The 16,249-nt window shown below is 41.7% G+C and overlaps 1 protein-coding gene across 2 annotated transcripts in view; it reads right to left on the minus strand.

Moving 5' to 3' along the window:
- Window positions 1-698: 698 nt before the first annotated feature.
- LOC114252718 (zwei Ig domain protein zig-8) overlaps window positions 699-16,249 on the minus strand; it is a 280,444-nt gene continuing 264,893 nt past the window's right edge. For both annotated transcript variants that reach the window (XM_089735509.1, XM_028187321.2), the window contains 3 exons: window positions 14,361-14,495; window positions 4,741-4,957; window positions 699-3,156 (listed from right to left, as the gene is read on the minus strand). In XM_089735509.1, coding sequence (XP_089591635.1) covers window positions 3,041-3,156; window positions 4,741-4,957; window positions 14,361-14,495 — 468 coding nt within the window. In that variant the 3' untranslated portion in view covers window positions 699-3,040. The remainder of the gene's footprint in view (window positions 3,157-4,740; window positions 4,958-14,360; window positions 14,496-16,249) is intronic.

Here is a 16,249-nt window from a genome sequence, read left to right on the forward strand (position 1 = left end):
GTGGTGGTACCTACCCGCGCGGACACAAGACCTCCTGCCACCAGTAAACGATACTACCAGCAGATGAAGAGCCGTCGATTCACTGCGACGACAACGCCAGCTGGACGTATTTGGAGAGAGACGCGCGTCAGGTGTAGTGTTCACTGGGTTAACCCCTCCAACCTCTCCCTGACGTTTGGATGGGTATGGGTATCGGACATCCTTGCGAAAGTGCAGTGTGCTTAGTGCGAGTTTTTTAACGTTCTCGATAGCGTAAAAGTTAAGCCAATTTTGTATGCAGTTGGAACAGCGCCCCTAGCGGCAAACGTTGGCGAACGATCCCATTCCATACAAATATGAGCTAACTTTTACGCTATAGAGAACGTTATGAAACTCGCACTAAGCATACAGGGGTCATTATTGGCAAGTGGCATCTGTCTGTGTGAATAGTCAAATGAGCTCATAGGTCGCTCGATTTTAGTTAACGGTAGGCAGCGGGTTGGTTTTACCCCTGGCATTGCTGAAGTCCATGAACTACGATAATCGATCATCATCATGTGGGACGTATGCTCATCTGTATACAAAAGCAATAACAAAAAAAATCATAGTGAGGTCAAATATTGCTTAACAGAAGCCTCACAAGGAGACATTGAAGTTTTCTATTACATTCGATATATACACCCCCAAACCACCCCCTGTAGTTCAAATAAAACCTGAACTTCAAGGAAATTGTAATCTTTATTGCGTTACGTGTAATCACAAAAAAAGTTTCTTATGTACATAATCAATTATTTTTCAAACACCGACCATATTTATTTACATCGTACTATCAACTATTCAATGTAATTATTTACAAATGGATACATAACATTATTTAGAATTAAATCATTAACTCGAATTCTCAAAGTATACGTTTTTTGTATATTACAATTCTATTTTTATTATTTTATTATCTATTATCTAACACCATGGTTTAACCATAGACTAAAGATTTTACAGCTTATGGTATCACCAGTAATAATACCCATTGCCCAAAAAAGTACATGTGAAAAAAAATGTTTTCAAATTAAACAGTGGTTGCGTTAACACAATACTTCTTTTACAGACTTAAATTGATTGGCTTGTATACATACAGGGTGTATTAATCTAAAAATCATAGCATAAAGAACATTTTGGGTTTGTATCGTTTTTTTTTATTATTTTTTTATTGCTAAGTTGGCTGGACGAGCTCACAGCCCACCTGGTGTGGTGGCCATACTGGAGCCCATAAACATCTATAACGTAAATGCTCCACCCATCTTGAGATATAAGTTCTAAGGTCACAGTATAGTTACAACGGCTACCCCACCCCTCTGCTTCACGGCAGAAAGAGGCGGGGTGATGGTACCTACCCGCGCGGACTCACATGAGGTCCTACCACCAGTACAGGGTTTTCAAAATTACGCAACTTACGGTCATACCATTTTATAGTTCTATTTGTCTATATAACTGAATATTTAGACGCCATTTTTACTGACTTCCAGTCGCCCGAATAAGAAGAAAATTTTATTAGCCAAGCCTGAAACCGAGACCAAAAACGAAATGGTAATAATATTTAACCAAATATGTCTCGAGAACGTTCTTTTGTGATGAAGAGCTCTATAAATTATAAAATTATTTTGGCAAACCTTTTGTTCTCAAAGTAAACATTGCTGTATGAAATTTAAAAAATTTCATTTTCTTGCACTAAATTAATCTATTTAAGTACATTATGATAATAAAAATTACAAAATCAACGTATTGTAAGTTTTTGGTTTCGGGACCGATTAAGAAAATGCATAGTTTCATTATCATATCCACCACATTGGATAGTTTCTAGTTGTAGTACTTCTAACTGCTTTAACTACCTTAAAGTGACCAAAGATATTGGACATAATATGTGGCTGTACGAGGTTAGCCGACGTTGCGCGACTTTTGGCGTCTGTGGTTCATAAGTAATAAATTTATGAATGTCAAATGTCACTTTGATTTAATAACAGATAACAAACATTTTAAATGACTTTAAATTTAAAAAAAAAACCTTAAAACTGTAAAATATGCAATAGTGTTTTGTCATATTATGTCACAAAAAAGATAAGAACAAAATCCGAGGATTTAATTTTTTCAATATAACTTTTAGATTCAGTTTCAATTTCGAATATCGTTAACTGTAAAATCTTATCCAATTTACAATTTCAATAATTTGTAATCTAGATATCAGTATTTTAGAATGTTTCATTTCACATACTAGAAATGAAAGCTTACGTAATTTTTTTTCAGTTTCTATTAAACTCTTAAATTTAATATTTTTCTATGTTACAATTTATTAGAATTTGAATTTATAATGTAATATTAAATTATTTTATATTTATAGTAGTAATACAGTTCATCATTTCTCTATTCTTTACAGTCATAATTTAATTTTAACTAAAGAGACATCTCGTAAGACATCACTTGCCAATGAATAAATTACACAACATATTTTACGCCGGAAAAATTAGAACAATAATGTTTTTAATATAAATTAATGAGTGTATCTTCATAGAACTGGGTACATCGGTAATAAGAATATATTCTAAAACTAGCTGATCCGGCAATCTTTGTTTTGCCATATACATAATTTCTAGGAAATATTTTTTGTTGCGTAAACCACCCTCAATATTTAGGGGTATGAAAAATAAATGTTGACCTATTCTCAGACCTACGCGATATGCACACAAAATTTCATAAGAATCGGTTTAGCCATTTCTCAGGAATTTGGCAACAAGCACCGCTACACAAGAGTTTTATATCGTAAATTACAAAAAGTTATTTTCTTAATTGTCAAAGTCAAAGAGAGTAGGAATGTTTCAAACGATAGAGCAATAAAGTATAGATAAATTCATAATTTTAAGTTCAACACATTCCTTAGAGGTATTTCAAATGAACAACTATGAAACAATTTTACTATTGTCAGTTACACTGATAAGTCAAGTGATGTCTCGAGCATTGTTTGTATTGAGCCTATTAGAACTATATCTAATGAGTGTTTGGTCTATTGACGTCATCGCAAACCATAGTGCATGAGCGCTGTGCCCAGAAGGAGCAGACAGGTGGCGCTGGTGGTGATCCCGTGGATCGCGCTCGTGTTGCGCCGAAGTATCGCCGCCATTTTGTTACCTGGAATCATAATAATTGGCCGTTTATATGGAGAATAGAGGTTAGGACCACCATCTTTTATAGGGGACAACTTGAAAAAGTGTCTGCCTGCTGAAAAAGCTATTGTTGGAAGACTCACCGAAATAGCGCTAGTGTAGGAAATATGAATGAATAGCAGTTTTAAACAGTGAAGTGTGCTGAATTTATGTGAAGTGTGGTAGTTTATAGCGATGTTTTGAAGTGAAACTTCTAATGCGACTTCCAACAAGGTTGCGTTAAACATCGATACCATGGAATAGAAAGAGACAGAGCGAGAGTGAATGCGTGGTACTCGAACGCACGCGCGTAGTATAGCTGTTACAGGCCAGCGCGAGTGTTAGCAACGAGTAGCGTCCAATGTTTTAATGAAGTATTTAAAAAAAACTACATATTTATTTCTCTATCTATAATTTAAAATATATATTATATAAATGTTGTAGATGTCGCATCTCTTATGCACAGCATTCCCTATTACAAGAGCAATCTGATTTAAGGATGAAAAATGAAGAAAACTATAATACAATACACAATACAATGTGTAGTACACATCGAAAAAGAAGTATCACTTCATTCACGCGCACCGCTTTTTAAAATCTTTCCACTTCCAGCGAACACCATTTAATACACTGAGATGGTGCTTGACCTGCCTAATCATACTAACGTCGCCTAGAAGCATCATTGTTTAAATGCTACTAAAAAGCGTTGTCATTTAAAATGTAGGAAAACGACCTTATGTGAATAGCCATAACCATAAATATAAAAATTTCACAAGTAGAAAATAATTTACGAACAAAACACATTCATTTATTTTATTGAAATATTTACAGATTGGTTCTGTTTATGTTTATTATTGAAATATAACAATATCAGTGGGCTTTATTTTGAGCAAGCTCAAAACAATCGACTTAAACTTGTTGAAGTTATAATTAATCTTTAACTTCTAAAACGGAAATGAAAGGCAACGATGTAACTTTTCCGGCTTAAGATACTCAATCAGACGAGAAGTGATATTAAGGTGTTTCATTTTAATAGAAGACTGATAACATCTTAACACAGATTTTGTTTTAAATAAAAACACGTTTGGCACTCGGGGACTGCCGCGGTAAAGCTATTGCAATTATCAACTGCAATTATAAGTAGACAATAATAATTTAATATGAAAACAATAATAAAATAAGACCACGCTATCTATATCTATAAACATTAACAGAAGCAAAAAATTAACTTTCCCCTTCACACTCATAAGCTAGAGCGCGCGAGAGAGAGACGGGCAGACTTTTCATGATGCGCATGCAGTGCGCCGTCACGCCGCGCGCTTATTCACAAACACTAACAAGCGCAACGTGTGAATGTGTTGAACGCGAGCTACACGGTAGGCGGAGTGGGGGATGTTAGGTTTTATTTTCGTTACGGAATTTCTTGATTCGGCTGCCGCGTGCAACGCCCACGATAAAAGCTATGCAATAGCTTAAGTACGATTAATATTCTGTTATGATTTCATTAATGAGCACTCAGAAACGCTAGGTAAAAAACGTGCTTATGAATTAAATAATTTCTTGCACTCACTTCCCTCCGAGACGAAAACGTGTATAGAAGCAGGCTCAGTGTTACTAGCGCTGCATGTGTAATTCCCGGAATCTTTGAGTGTTGCGCCTCTGACTGTGAGTCTGGATTGGGTACGGGCGCCAGGCTCGGTCTCCACTGTGATCCCACCCCTTGTAGCATCATAGTTTATCATCCTGTCATTGTGGTACCAGAAGACGTATTGCGGGGGTGTTGGACTCTGAAAAAATGAATAACGCTTTTCAACATAGATAATACACATAAATTAGTTATAGATAAGCAACTCAAGGACTCAAGTTTACGGGCGTCGACCACTAGATGGCTTCGTTTCGATTAATTTCTCAACGCTCCTGTAGATGACAGTAACATATTACCTATCCTAAATTTTATTGTCAATGAAACCACAAATTGATAAAATTTAATCAATTTGTCTATATAGCCAATAAAGACTTGTATGATTTATTGTTTTTTCATTTTCTGTGTTTAGTTATTGTACAATAATTAAATGATTTAACTTTAACAAACATATAAGTTGATGGGCGTCCGCTACAAGATGTCGATAGTTTCCATACAAAAAAAAATATTTGTCTTAAAGTATCGCAGTTTCAGGGCCCTGTCTTTTAATTTCACAATGCGAACTATCAAATGTTTACAAATTAATATGCAATTTCGAAAAGCGCACAACTCTGAAAATGTAAAATGTTCAGGAAATGAAAAAAAGCTGATTATTTTCTAAAGCAGTGTAAAATTTGAAATATTAACTTTTGAGATATATATTTAGTGTTAATTAGCATATGAAAATTACTGGAATTATTATAAAATGGGTGTAGGTAAGCCTCAAAACTACATGTATATGAAAAAACGTATTTGACAAAATATGCGATATGTGCCCTTTTCGAAATTGCATATTCAAATATATTTTATACATTTTGCGGGTTTGATTTTGAATAAGCATCACATTATTTTCATTCGAGCGATTGTCATGAGCCTTTTAAAAATTACAGCCCTCCGTGATACACAAAGCGGGTTAAAAAGTTGGAGAGAAAGAAGGAAAGAGTAAGAAAATTCACTCTGAAGTGAACATTTATTACTATAATTAAGATTTCCGATCATTTGAAAACTTTTATTATTAATGCAGAGATTTCGTTATAAAATTTTACGGCATATTAATAATTATTAATTTTTTTTGATAATGATCTTTTATTACTGGTGGTAGGACCTCTTGTGAGTCTGTGATTTTTGCCGTGAGGTAGTAACGCGTTTCGGTATGAAGGGTGGCGCAGCCGGTGTAACTATACTGAGACCTTAGAACTTATATCTCAAGGTTCGTGACGCATTTACGTTGTAGATGTCTATGAGCTCCAGTAACCACTTAACACCAGGTGGGCTGTGAGCTCGTCCACCAATCTAAGTAATAAAAAAAATATATATATTTATAAGGTTCAATAATTCAATTAATATTTTTCAAAAATGATAATAAACCGTTGTTATAATAATATGCGTTAATATAATAATGATTATGTATCTGTTTTCATATAAATATGAAAAAATTTCGAAGCATCGTTCTATTTTTTTTTTTTTTTTTTTTTTTTAAACTAACAATCACGCCACGTTAACTGGTCCCGTCATTCCGATAGAGGCACCCGTCACGTGCGGACGTGCTCATCGACCACTCGTTCGCCCGGTCTTTGTTCGCCCGGCTTTTGTTAGCCCGGCCATTGTTCGCGCGGCCTGTGATCGTGATACATCTGCCGACCAAGTGTTTTTCCTGGAAGCTTTTATTTGTTTCGTTTTAGTTATTTTTGTGTTCGTGGTACATTTGCCGACAAAGTGGTTTCCTGCAAGTATTTATTTGTTTTGTTTCTTTTTGTTATTTCTGATTTGTTTTGCTTTTTCTTTGTCCTGTAGTAATCGCGCCGCATTGCCACCTGTGTTCAATAGAACCGCTCAGGTCCGAGAAGTTGGGGCCTCGCCGCAAGGCGAGTGTTTTCAAGACCCGGGGCCGCCCCACCTGGGTACTCAGCGATCATGGACGCTGTATTCGCGGAATTCCTCCGACTTCACCACCCACAGCTCGCTTCAGAGTTTCTGGCCTTCAAGGCCAATCACACTGCGAGCCCTCTCGAGGACTCCGCCGCGCTCGCTGCTCCTGCGTCGCCTGTACCTGCGTGCAAAGCTTCTGCATTGAGCAACGCAGCCTCCGTCGTGCCTGCCGCTCCCGTGTCGCCTATACTGGCGAGTAAAGCTGCTGCGTCGTCCGCTGTGACCATCGTTTCAGCTGAGCGATCATCCGCGGCCTCCGTCGCGCCCTCTAAAACACCTACACTTGCTCGTAGGTCGCCTGCACCCTCCTCCTCGTGCTCCGACTCTGACTCGGACATGGAGGTTGACCTCGCCCCCGTCTCATCGACGGATGGATTCACCCTGGTACAGAAGGGTAAGAAGCGTGCCGCGGAGTCCCGAGCTCCCGCGGCCGCTAAAATTAGCAAAGCCGCGAACGCGTCGCGCCCCCGCCCTCAGACTCCCGTTGCGCCCCCAGCCCGTGCCACTCCGTCGCCGCGTCCGGTGGCACATAATAAAACCCAGACCCCTCCCCGGTTATCCTTCAGGAGAAGGCAGCTTGGGATCGAGTTTGCCTGGCCCTTAAGGCCAAAAATATAAATTTCACGAATGCCCGTAACCTCGCGAACGGCATTCAAATTAAGGTTCAAACACCCGACGACCATAGGGCCCTGTCTGCTTACCTCCGTAAGGAACGTATAAGTTTCCATACGTATACGCTCCAGGAGGAGCGCGAACTCCGCGTTGTAATACGCGGAATCCCTAAAGAGTTAGATGTAGAGCTCGTCAAGGCCGATCTGTTAGAACAGGGCTTTCCAGTGAATTCTGTGCACCGTATGCACACCGGTCGCGGTAGGGAGCCATATAATATGGTTCTAGTCACCCTCCAGCCTACCCCCGAGGGTAAGAAAATCTTCAACACAGAGGCCGTCTGTAGGCTCTCTGGTATCGCCGTCGAAGCCCCCATAAAAAGGCACTCCTAGCCAGTGCCATAACTGTCAACTGTACGGGCACTCTTCCCGTAACTGTCACGCGCGCCCCCGATGTGTTAAGTGTTTGGGCGATCACGCCACGGCCCTCTGCGCTCGCGACCAAAAAACCGCGACGGAACCGCCTAGCTGCGTCCTGTGTCAAACACAGGGTCACCCCGCAAATTACCGCGGATGCCCCCGAGCCCCGAAAATAAATCGCCGCGTCGCCCGCCAAAACCGCCTCCGAGCTTCCGGCCCAGACATCAAAGCCTCGGCACCCTCTGTGTCGCAGGCTAAGCCAGCGTTCGTTCCGGCGCCGGTGCCCAGTGTCTCGGCCTGGGCGAAACCGCTGCCGTATATGAACACGGCTACAATTCCCTCCTCCGCGATTCGTCCCGCCCCCGCGACTCGTCCCGCCCCCGCGACTCGTCCCTCTCCCGCGACTTGCCCTCCGACCGCGTCCGACAATCTCGCTTTAGCGATCGACTTCTTTCAGTCGATCAACTTTGAGCGCGTTAACGCTTTGGGCGACGCCATTCGCGCTGCCTCCACTGCACAACACTTTATCGCCGTTGTGCAAGAATACGCCGACGTATACGCGTCATTAAATACGTACGTCCTCCCCTCACTCCGCCGGTAATCAATGGCGTATATAAGTAGAATAAAGCCCCTATCCGTAACGATAGGATTTTTTAACGCTTACGGTCTCGCAAATCAACGTGATCAGGTTTCTGACTTTTTGCGTGACCATCAAATTGATATCTTTTTAGTGCAGGAGACCCTACTTAAGCCCGCGCGCCGTGACCCTAAAATCGCGAACTATAACATGGTCAGGAACGACAGGCTCTCTGCTCGTGGTGGTGGTACCGTCATTTACTATAGAAGAGCCCTGCATTGCGTCCCGCTCGATCCTCCCGCGCTCGCTAATATCGAAGCATCAGTGTGCCGAATCTCACTGACGGGACACGCGCCGATCGTTATCGCGTCCGTTTATCTTCCACCGGATAAGATCGTTCTAAGCAGTGATATCGAGGCGCTGCTCGGCATGGGGAGCTCTGTCATTCTGGAGGGCGACCTAAATTGTAAACACATCAGGTGGAACTCACACACCACAACCCCGAATGGCAGGCGGCTTGACGCGTTAGTCGATGATCTCGCCTTCGATATCGTCGCTCCGCTAACCCCGACTCACTACCCGCTAAATATCGCACATCGCCCGGATATACTCGACATAGCGTTATTAAAAAACGTAACTCTGCGCTTACACTCGATCGAAGTCGTTTCAGAGTTAGATTCAGACCACCGTCCCGTCGTTATGAAGCTCGGTCGCGCTCCCGATTCCGTTCCTGTCGCGAGGACTGTGGTGGATTGGCACACACTGAGCATTAGCCTGGCTGAATCTGATCCACCATCGCTCCCGTTTAGCTCGGACTCTACCCCGTCTCCTCAGGATACCGCTGAAGCCATAGACATCTTAACGTCACACATCACCTCGACATTAGATAGGTCATCGAAACAAGTTGTAGCGGAGGACTTCCTTTACCGCTTCGGGTTGCCCGACGATATTAGGGAGCTCCTTAGAGCTAAGAACGCCTCGATACGCGCCTACGACAGGTATCCTACCGCGGAAAATCGTATTCGAATGCGTGCCTTACAACGCGACGTAAAGTCTCGCATCGCCGAAGTCCGAGATGCCAGATGGTCTGATTTCTTAGAAGGACTCGCGCCCTCCCAAAGGTCTTACTACCGCTTAGCTCGTACTCTCAAATCGGATACGGTAGTAACTATGCCCCCCTCGTAGGCCCCTCAGGCCGACTCGCGGCGTTCGATGATGACGAAAAAGCAGAGCTGCTGGCCGATACATTGCAAACCCAGTGCACGCCCAGCACTCAATCCGTGGACCCTGTTCATGTAGAATTAGTAGACAGTGAGGTAGAACGCAGAGTCTCCTTGCCACCCTCGGATGCGTTACCACCCGTCACCCCGATGGAAGTTAAAGACTTGATCAAAGACCTACGTCCTCGCAAGGCTCCCGGTTCCGACGGTATATCCAACCGCGTTATTAAACTTCTACCCGTCCAACTCATCGTGATGTTGGCATCTTTTTTACAATGCCGCTATGGCGAACTGTATCTTTCCCGCGGTGTGGAAAGAAGCAGACGTTATCGGCATACATAAACCCGGTAAACCAAAAAATCATCCGACGAGCTACCGCCCGATTAGCCTCCTCATGTCTCTAGGCAAACTGTATGAGCGTCTGCTCTACAAACGCCTCAGAGACTTCGTCTCATCCAAGGGCATTCTCATCGATGAACAATTCGGATTCCGTACAAATCACTCATGCGTTCAACAGGTGCACCGCCTCACGGAGCACATTCTTGTGGGGCTTAATCGACCAAAACCGTTATACACGGGAGCTCTCTTCTTCGACGTCGCAAAAGCGTTCGACAAAGTCTGGCACAACGGTTTGATTTTCAAACTATTCAACATGGGCGTGCCGGATAGTCTCGTGCTCATCATACGGGACTTCTTGTCGAACCGCTCTTTTCGATATCGAGTCGAGGGAACCCGCTCCTCCCCACGATCTCTCACAGCTGGAGTCCCGCAAGGCTCTGTCCTCTCACCCCTCCTATTTAGCTTATTCGTCAACGATATTCCCCGGTCGCCGCCGACCCATTTAGCTTTATTCGCCGACGACACGACTGTTTACTATTCTAGTAGAAATAAGTCCCTAATCGCGAAGAAGCTTCAGAGCGCAGCCCTAGCCCTAGGACAGTGGTTCCGAAAATGGCGCATAGACATCAACCCAGCGAAAAGTACTGCGGTGCTATTTCAGAGGGGAAGCTCCACACGGATTTCCTCCCGGATTAGGAGGAGGAATCTCACACCCCCGATTACTCTCTTTAGACAACCCATACCCTGGGCCAGGAAGGTCAAGTACCTGGGCGTTACCCTGGATGCATCGATGACATTCCGTCCGCATATAAAATCAGTCCGTGACCGTGCCGCGTTTATTCTCGGTAGACTCTACCCCATGATCTGTAAGCGGAGTAAAATGTCCCTTCGGAACAAGGTGACACTTTACAAAACTTGCATAAGGCCCGTCATGACTTACGCGAGTGTGGTGTTCGCTCACGCGGCCCGCACACACATAGACACCCTCCAATCCCTACAATCCCGCTTTTGCAGGTTAGCCGTCGGAGCTCCGTGGTTCGTGAGAAACGTTGACCTACACGACGACCTGGGCCTCGAATCTATCCAGAAATACATGAAGTCAGTGTCGGAACGGTACTTCGATAAGGCTATGCGTCATGATAATCGCCTTATCGTAGCCGCCGCTGACTACTCCCCGAATCCTGATCACGCAGGAGCCAGTCACCGTCGACGCCCTAGACACGTCCTTACGGATCCATCAGATCCAATAACCTTTGCATTAGACGCCTTCAGCTCTAACACTAGGAGCAGGCTTAGGGACCTCGGTAACCGTACTCGTCGAACTCGACAAAGAGTTCGCCGTGCAACCTAACCCATGCATCAGCCCGCTGAGTTTCTCGCCGGATCTTCTCAGCGGGTCGCGATACCGATCCGGTAGTAGATTCATTCGCGAAGCAGCTACTCTTGAGCTGTTAGGTCTCCTTCGGAGGCGCTCGGGTAACTGTTAGCAAATCCCACCCCTCCTGGCTGAGCCTTTGCTCGCCCACGTGTCCTGGTGAAACTGGAAAGGCCTCCGGGCCACCAGTAACCTTCCAATCATAAAAAAAAAAAAAAAAAAAAAAAAAAAAAAAAAAAAAAAAAAAAAAAAAAAAAAAAAAAAACTGGTCCCGTGATAAGTTCGTAAAGAACTTGTGTTATAGGTACTAGATAACGGATATAAATGTAAGATTTTTATTATACACATACATATATTTTAATATACATCCATAACCCTGGAAAAGACATTTATATTTATCATACAAATATCTTCCCTTGGCGGGATTCGAACCCGCGACCCCCTTGTGTAGTGACCATGTCACTTACCACTACACCAGACGGCAGTTTAAGCCACACCGAGGCATTGCCCTCATAAAATACGAGTCACAAAATAAAACTAGAACTCGTAAAAGAGTTATATATCACAGATGAATAATCAGTGAACTTTAGTACATTAAACTCGAAAATCAACTATCGAAAGTTTGAAAATAACATTCAGATTTTGTACAACTGCAATAAAATTCTTCGTGAGTGCCAATAAAATGAGCAGTACCATACATTAATAAGTCGGTCCGTGTTATATCCTGCCACGTACATACGTATAACAAATATAATATTTTATGATTTCGCTCTGTTTTTTTTTATGAGTTTCCGTACGCGACACCCGTAAAATATTGTTGTTCTTCGATTTAATATATGAGGTATTTTTTTCTCCAATTTTTATTACCGTTTGTGACATTTTTATTTATGATACTTACAATATTATCAGAGCTATTGATTGTACAGTTCTCAGGTTGAATGTGAATTTGATAACGCATGTTTGCTTTTATTTTGCACAATGTTATTTTATAATTTAAGAAGTCGAATTTGAAGAATTTATAATTTAAGAAGCTTATAAATTAAGAATTGTCGTGGCCTAAAGGATGGATAAGACGTCCGGTGCATTCGTATCTAGCGATGCACCGGTGTTCGAGTCCCGCAGGCGGGTACCAATTTTTCTAATGAAATACGTACCTAACAAATGTTCACGACTGACCTCCGCGGTGAAGGAAAATTATAATTTGTGTAATTACTACTGGTAGGACCGCTTGTGAGTCCGCACGGGTAAGTACCACCACCCCGCCTATTTCTGCCGTGAAGCAGTAATGCGTTTCGGTTTGAAGGGCGGGACAGCCGTTGTAACTATATTGATACCTTAGAACTTAAATCTCAAGGTGGGTGGCGCATTTACGTCGTAGATGTCTATGGGCTCCAGTAACCACTTAAAATCAGGTGAGCTGTGAGCTCGTCCACCCATGTAAGCAATAAAAAAAATATAGAATTATTTTCACGGCAACAAATAAAATGTGGTATTTTAATGAAATTATTTAATTACATTAATGATTGATTGAACGAATGAACCCGTGAAAGTTATTGGCTGGTTCTATTTTTTTTTCCTACCTAGCCTTGAGAGGCTATTTCAGCTTCACCCTAACGTGTAGGTGAACTCACGGGGCTCAAACCGGAGTGTTACTAACACTGGCCCTAGCAAGAGCAGTGCTTCGCAGAATCTACCACCGGATCGGAAACGCGACCCATTGAGAAGATCCAGCGAGAAACTCAGTGGGCTGTGTCTATGGGTTAATTCGCTCGTCGAGCTCTTCGTCGCAAGCGACGGGTTCGGCGAGGACGGTGACCGGTGCTTGAGGTACCTAAAAGCACCGTTAATGGATCGGGAGGATCCGTAATGAAGTGTTTTGGGCATTGGCTGGTTCTCATTCATCGCAACACCAAGCCAACGCAAGTATTATTAATACATTTTTTTTAACTTTATCAGCTTCAGACGCGTTAATAAAAAATGGCACTAACTATTTTTTATAAAGTGTAAAACCAAAGTATAAAGAAATAGTTCTGTTTAAACATTAAATGACTATATTACTCTGCAGTACTAGGTGATGTTATCAAAATAGGGATTAACTGAAGCAGTCCGAAAAACAATTGGACCTAGGTGCTTCGGCATTGTTTAAGAAGTTATCCGTTAATGGTAATACGATCGAAAAAGATTCCATTATCTTTTTGCGATTTTAATGGTGCTATGTAATAATTTGATATACAAATAAATTTCAATACATTAAATATCTACAAACTACTGCATCTAAGTTTGAATTGGCCCCTCATATACTATAAGTCAGTTAAATGCTAGAAAGCCGTGTGGGTCTCCAACGGATGATTTGTCTAAGAATTGTATAGTATTATGAAGTTCTTTGAATCCAAACTTTTTGTAAATTCCATATACACACGTCACGGAGAATGCTGAATCGATCGGAGATTTTGGTTTTGTACGTGTTATGCCACGTAAGACATATCGGCGTGGTCTGAGTACTTAAGATAATCTTGAGTTTTTGTATATCGTCTAACTTGCCGTCGGAGGCAGACAGAGATCCGATTACCGTCTAATAACTTTATAGATATGATCGATTTTCTAATCCCCGATTCATGTAATCCTTGATAATATCTCGAATGAACACTCTCGAGTTAAACCACATAGTATTATTACATAGTTACATCATTTAAGCATTGGGTTCTATAATCCTTTCCTTTTTCGGTTGCAGCCATTTTTTGAGTTTTGAATTTTGAGTGTTTTCGAAAAAAAAAGCCATAACTCACCCGTTTTTCTAAGTTTACGAATTGTTTTAATTGTTTGTGGCTATTTATATTAATTAGTACGGGTTCTTATCATGATTTTTAGTTTTAGTGAAATCCAAATGCTTCGGCATTGTTGCAGGCGAAACAATAAAGTGTATATATTATTATAACCTCCTTATGTTCATAGTATATCATACTAGCAATATCAAGAACTCCCTAAATCTATAATTCACCATAACTTATTCCTTTTTAACTTATTTCGAAGGACATACACACCTTCTCCACGATACATATGAGGTGGATGACGCTGCCCAGATCGACGTGGTGTTCTCCGGAGCCAAGAATGAAGGCCTCCGGAACCACTATCTGGAGACGTACGTAATGCGACACTATCCCAGTCCTTGTTGACACCTGGAATCAAAGTTAACGATTTAGTATATACAAGTTTTTATTTATTTATTTATTTTTATTGCCCGTGTAGGCAGACGAGCTTACGGCCCACCTGATGGTAAGTGGTGACTGTCACCCATGGACTTCAGCAATGCCAGCGGCAGTACAGGTACAAGTTTCTTTAATTATCAATTAATTTATTCAGTAAAGAAAGAAAAACGACAGGTTTAGCTTTACAATCAATTTTATGAAAGTTATTCGAGCAGATATGAATTGGGATATCGGGCAAAAATCCGTGTGATGAACAAAGTTTTTTGTGTACTCTCTGTTTAATTTCTACATACATATACGTATTTACAAGTTTCTAAATAAGTAAAATCGTAAATAAATATGAATATCAGTCTCCGATACGCATACCATAGATGCTTTTGTGAAATATGTCTCCGATTATTTATTTTTTGGTTAAAATATTAGTTTTTAAGAATCTTTTCAATCCAATCTAAACATAACTAAATCGAGCGGTGCCTAAATCGCGGGATTTACTGCTGGTGGTAAGACGTCTTCTGAGTCTGCACGGGTAGATACCACGTCCCTGGCTATTTGATGCAGTAGTAAGCAGTAATGCGTTTCGGTTTGAAGAGTGGGCAGCTGTTGTACTGTTAAAACTGAGAGCTTAGAACTCTTGTCCCAAGGTGTCTGAATTTACGAATTTAATTGGGCTCCGGTGGCTACCTTAAACCAGGTGGGCCGTAAGCGCGTCCAAACAACTAAGCAATAAAAAAAAAATAATAAATTTATTTTGTTTATATCGCCACAATTTTAATACTATTAGTATACTATTAGTATGAACATTGTATACTATTAGTATGAACATTGTGCGTTTTTAGGATAGCGTTAAAATGAAGTAGTTGTTAGTAATTGGCAACCGCGACGCAGATATAATTGCATAGGGTAGGCAGCAGCTTGACTCTGTCTCTGGCATTGCTGAAGTCCATGGGCGAGTGTAACCACTCACCAACATGTGGGCCGTAAGCTCGTTTGCCTACAAGGGCAATAAAAAAAGGGAGCAATAGCCCACGCGGAAATGTACTCGTGTTTTGTAAAGATTTTATCCAGACGTGACGTACAACTTCATTCATTTGAGGACTCTCAATATTTCGGAAGCCTCTTTGATTTTGTCCGTATGATTCCGATATTGTAATTATATTTTAAACCGAGTGTTTAAATCCAATAAAATTTTGGCATAGTAGAGCTTTTTTTTAAATTCAAGGATCACGGCGAGCTTGGAAGCTTTTCCACTTAAGCAAGACGGGTGGATGGATACGAAAGCTCAGCTGGGAGGGTAGGGTTTACTAATTAAGACCCAAGTGTCACCAAAAGAGGCCTAGCTGCTAACGGGCACCCACTCTAACCGACGCTATCTAGGTGGGCTTCAGATAGCCTGCCGACCGAGAGGGCTGGTGGTCATGGCGCTGACGAATGCCGGTCCGGCGTCCTGAGGGGGAGGGTGATGGCAGAGATGCTCCGCACTAAGCACTTCACTTTCCCCCCTTTGCCTTTTCATGAGTTCTGACCAATGAAGTAGGAAACCTATGGAAATGAAACGTCAACCAAAATTTCGTGCCGCTGTGACGTCATCTGGCCACAAAACATGGCGGCTTTAGTGCTGTACAAAAGATTTCAATGTTATCAGGTTTTATCGATAAACGTTCTTGGCTCATTTTATTTTAAATATTGTTGAGTATTATTTATTTGTAGAATTTATACTTTAATGG

Source organism: Bombyx mandarina, chromosome 19 (assembly GCF_030267445.1).
Source record: "Bombyx mandarina strain Sakado chromosome 19, ASM3026744v2".
NCBI lineage: Eukaryota > Metazoa > Arthropoda > Insecta > Lepidoptera > Bombycidae > Bombyx > Bombyx mandarina.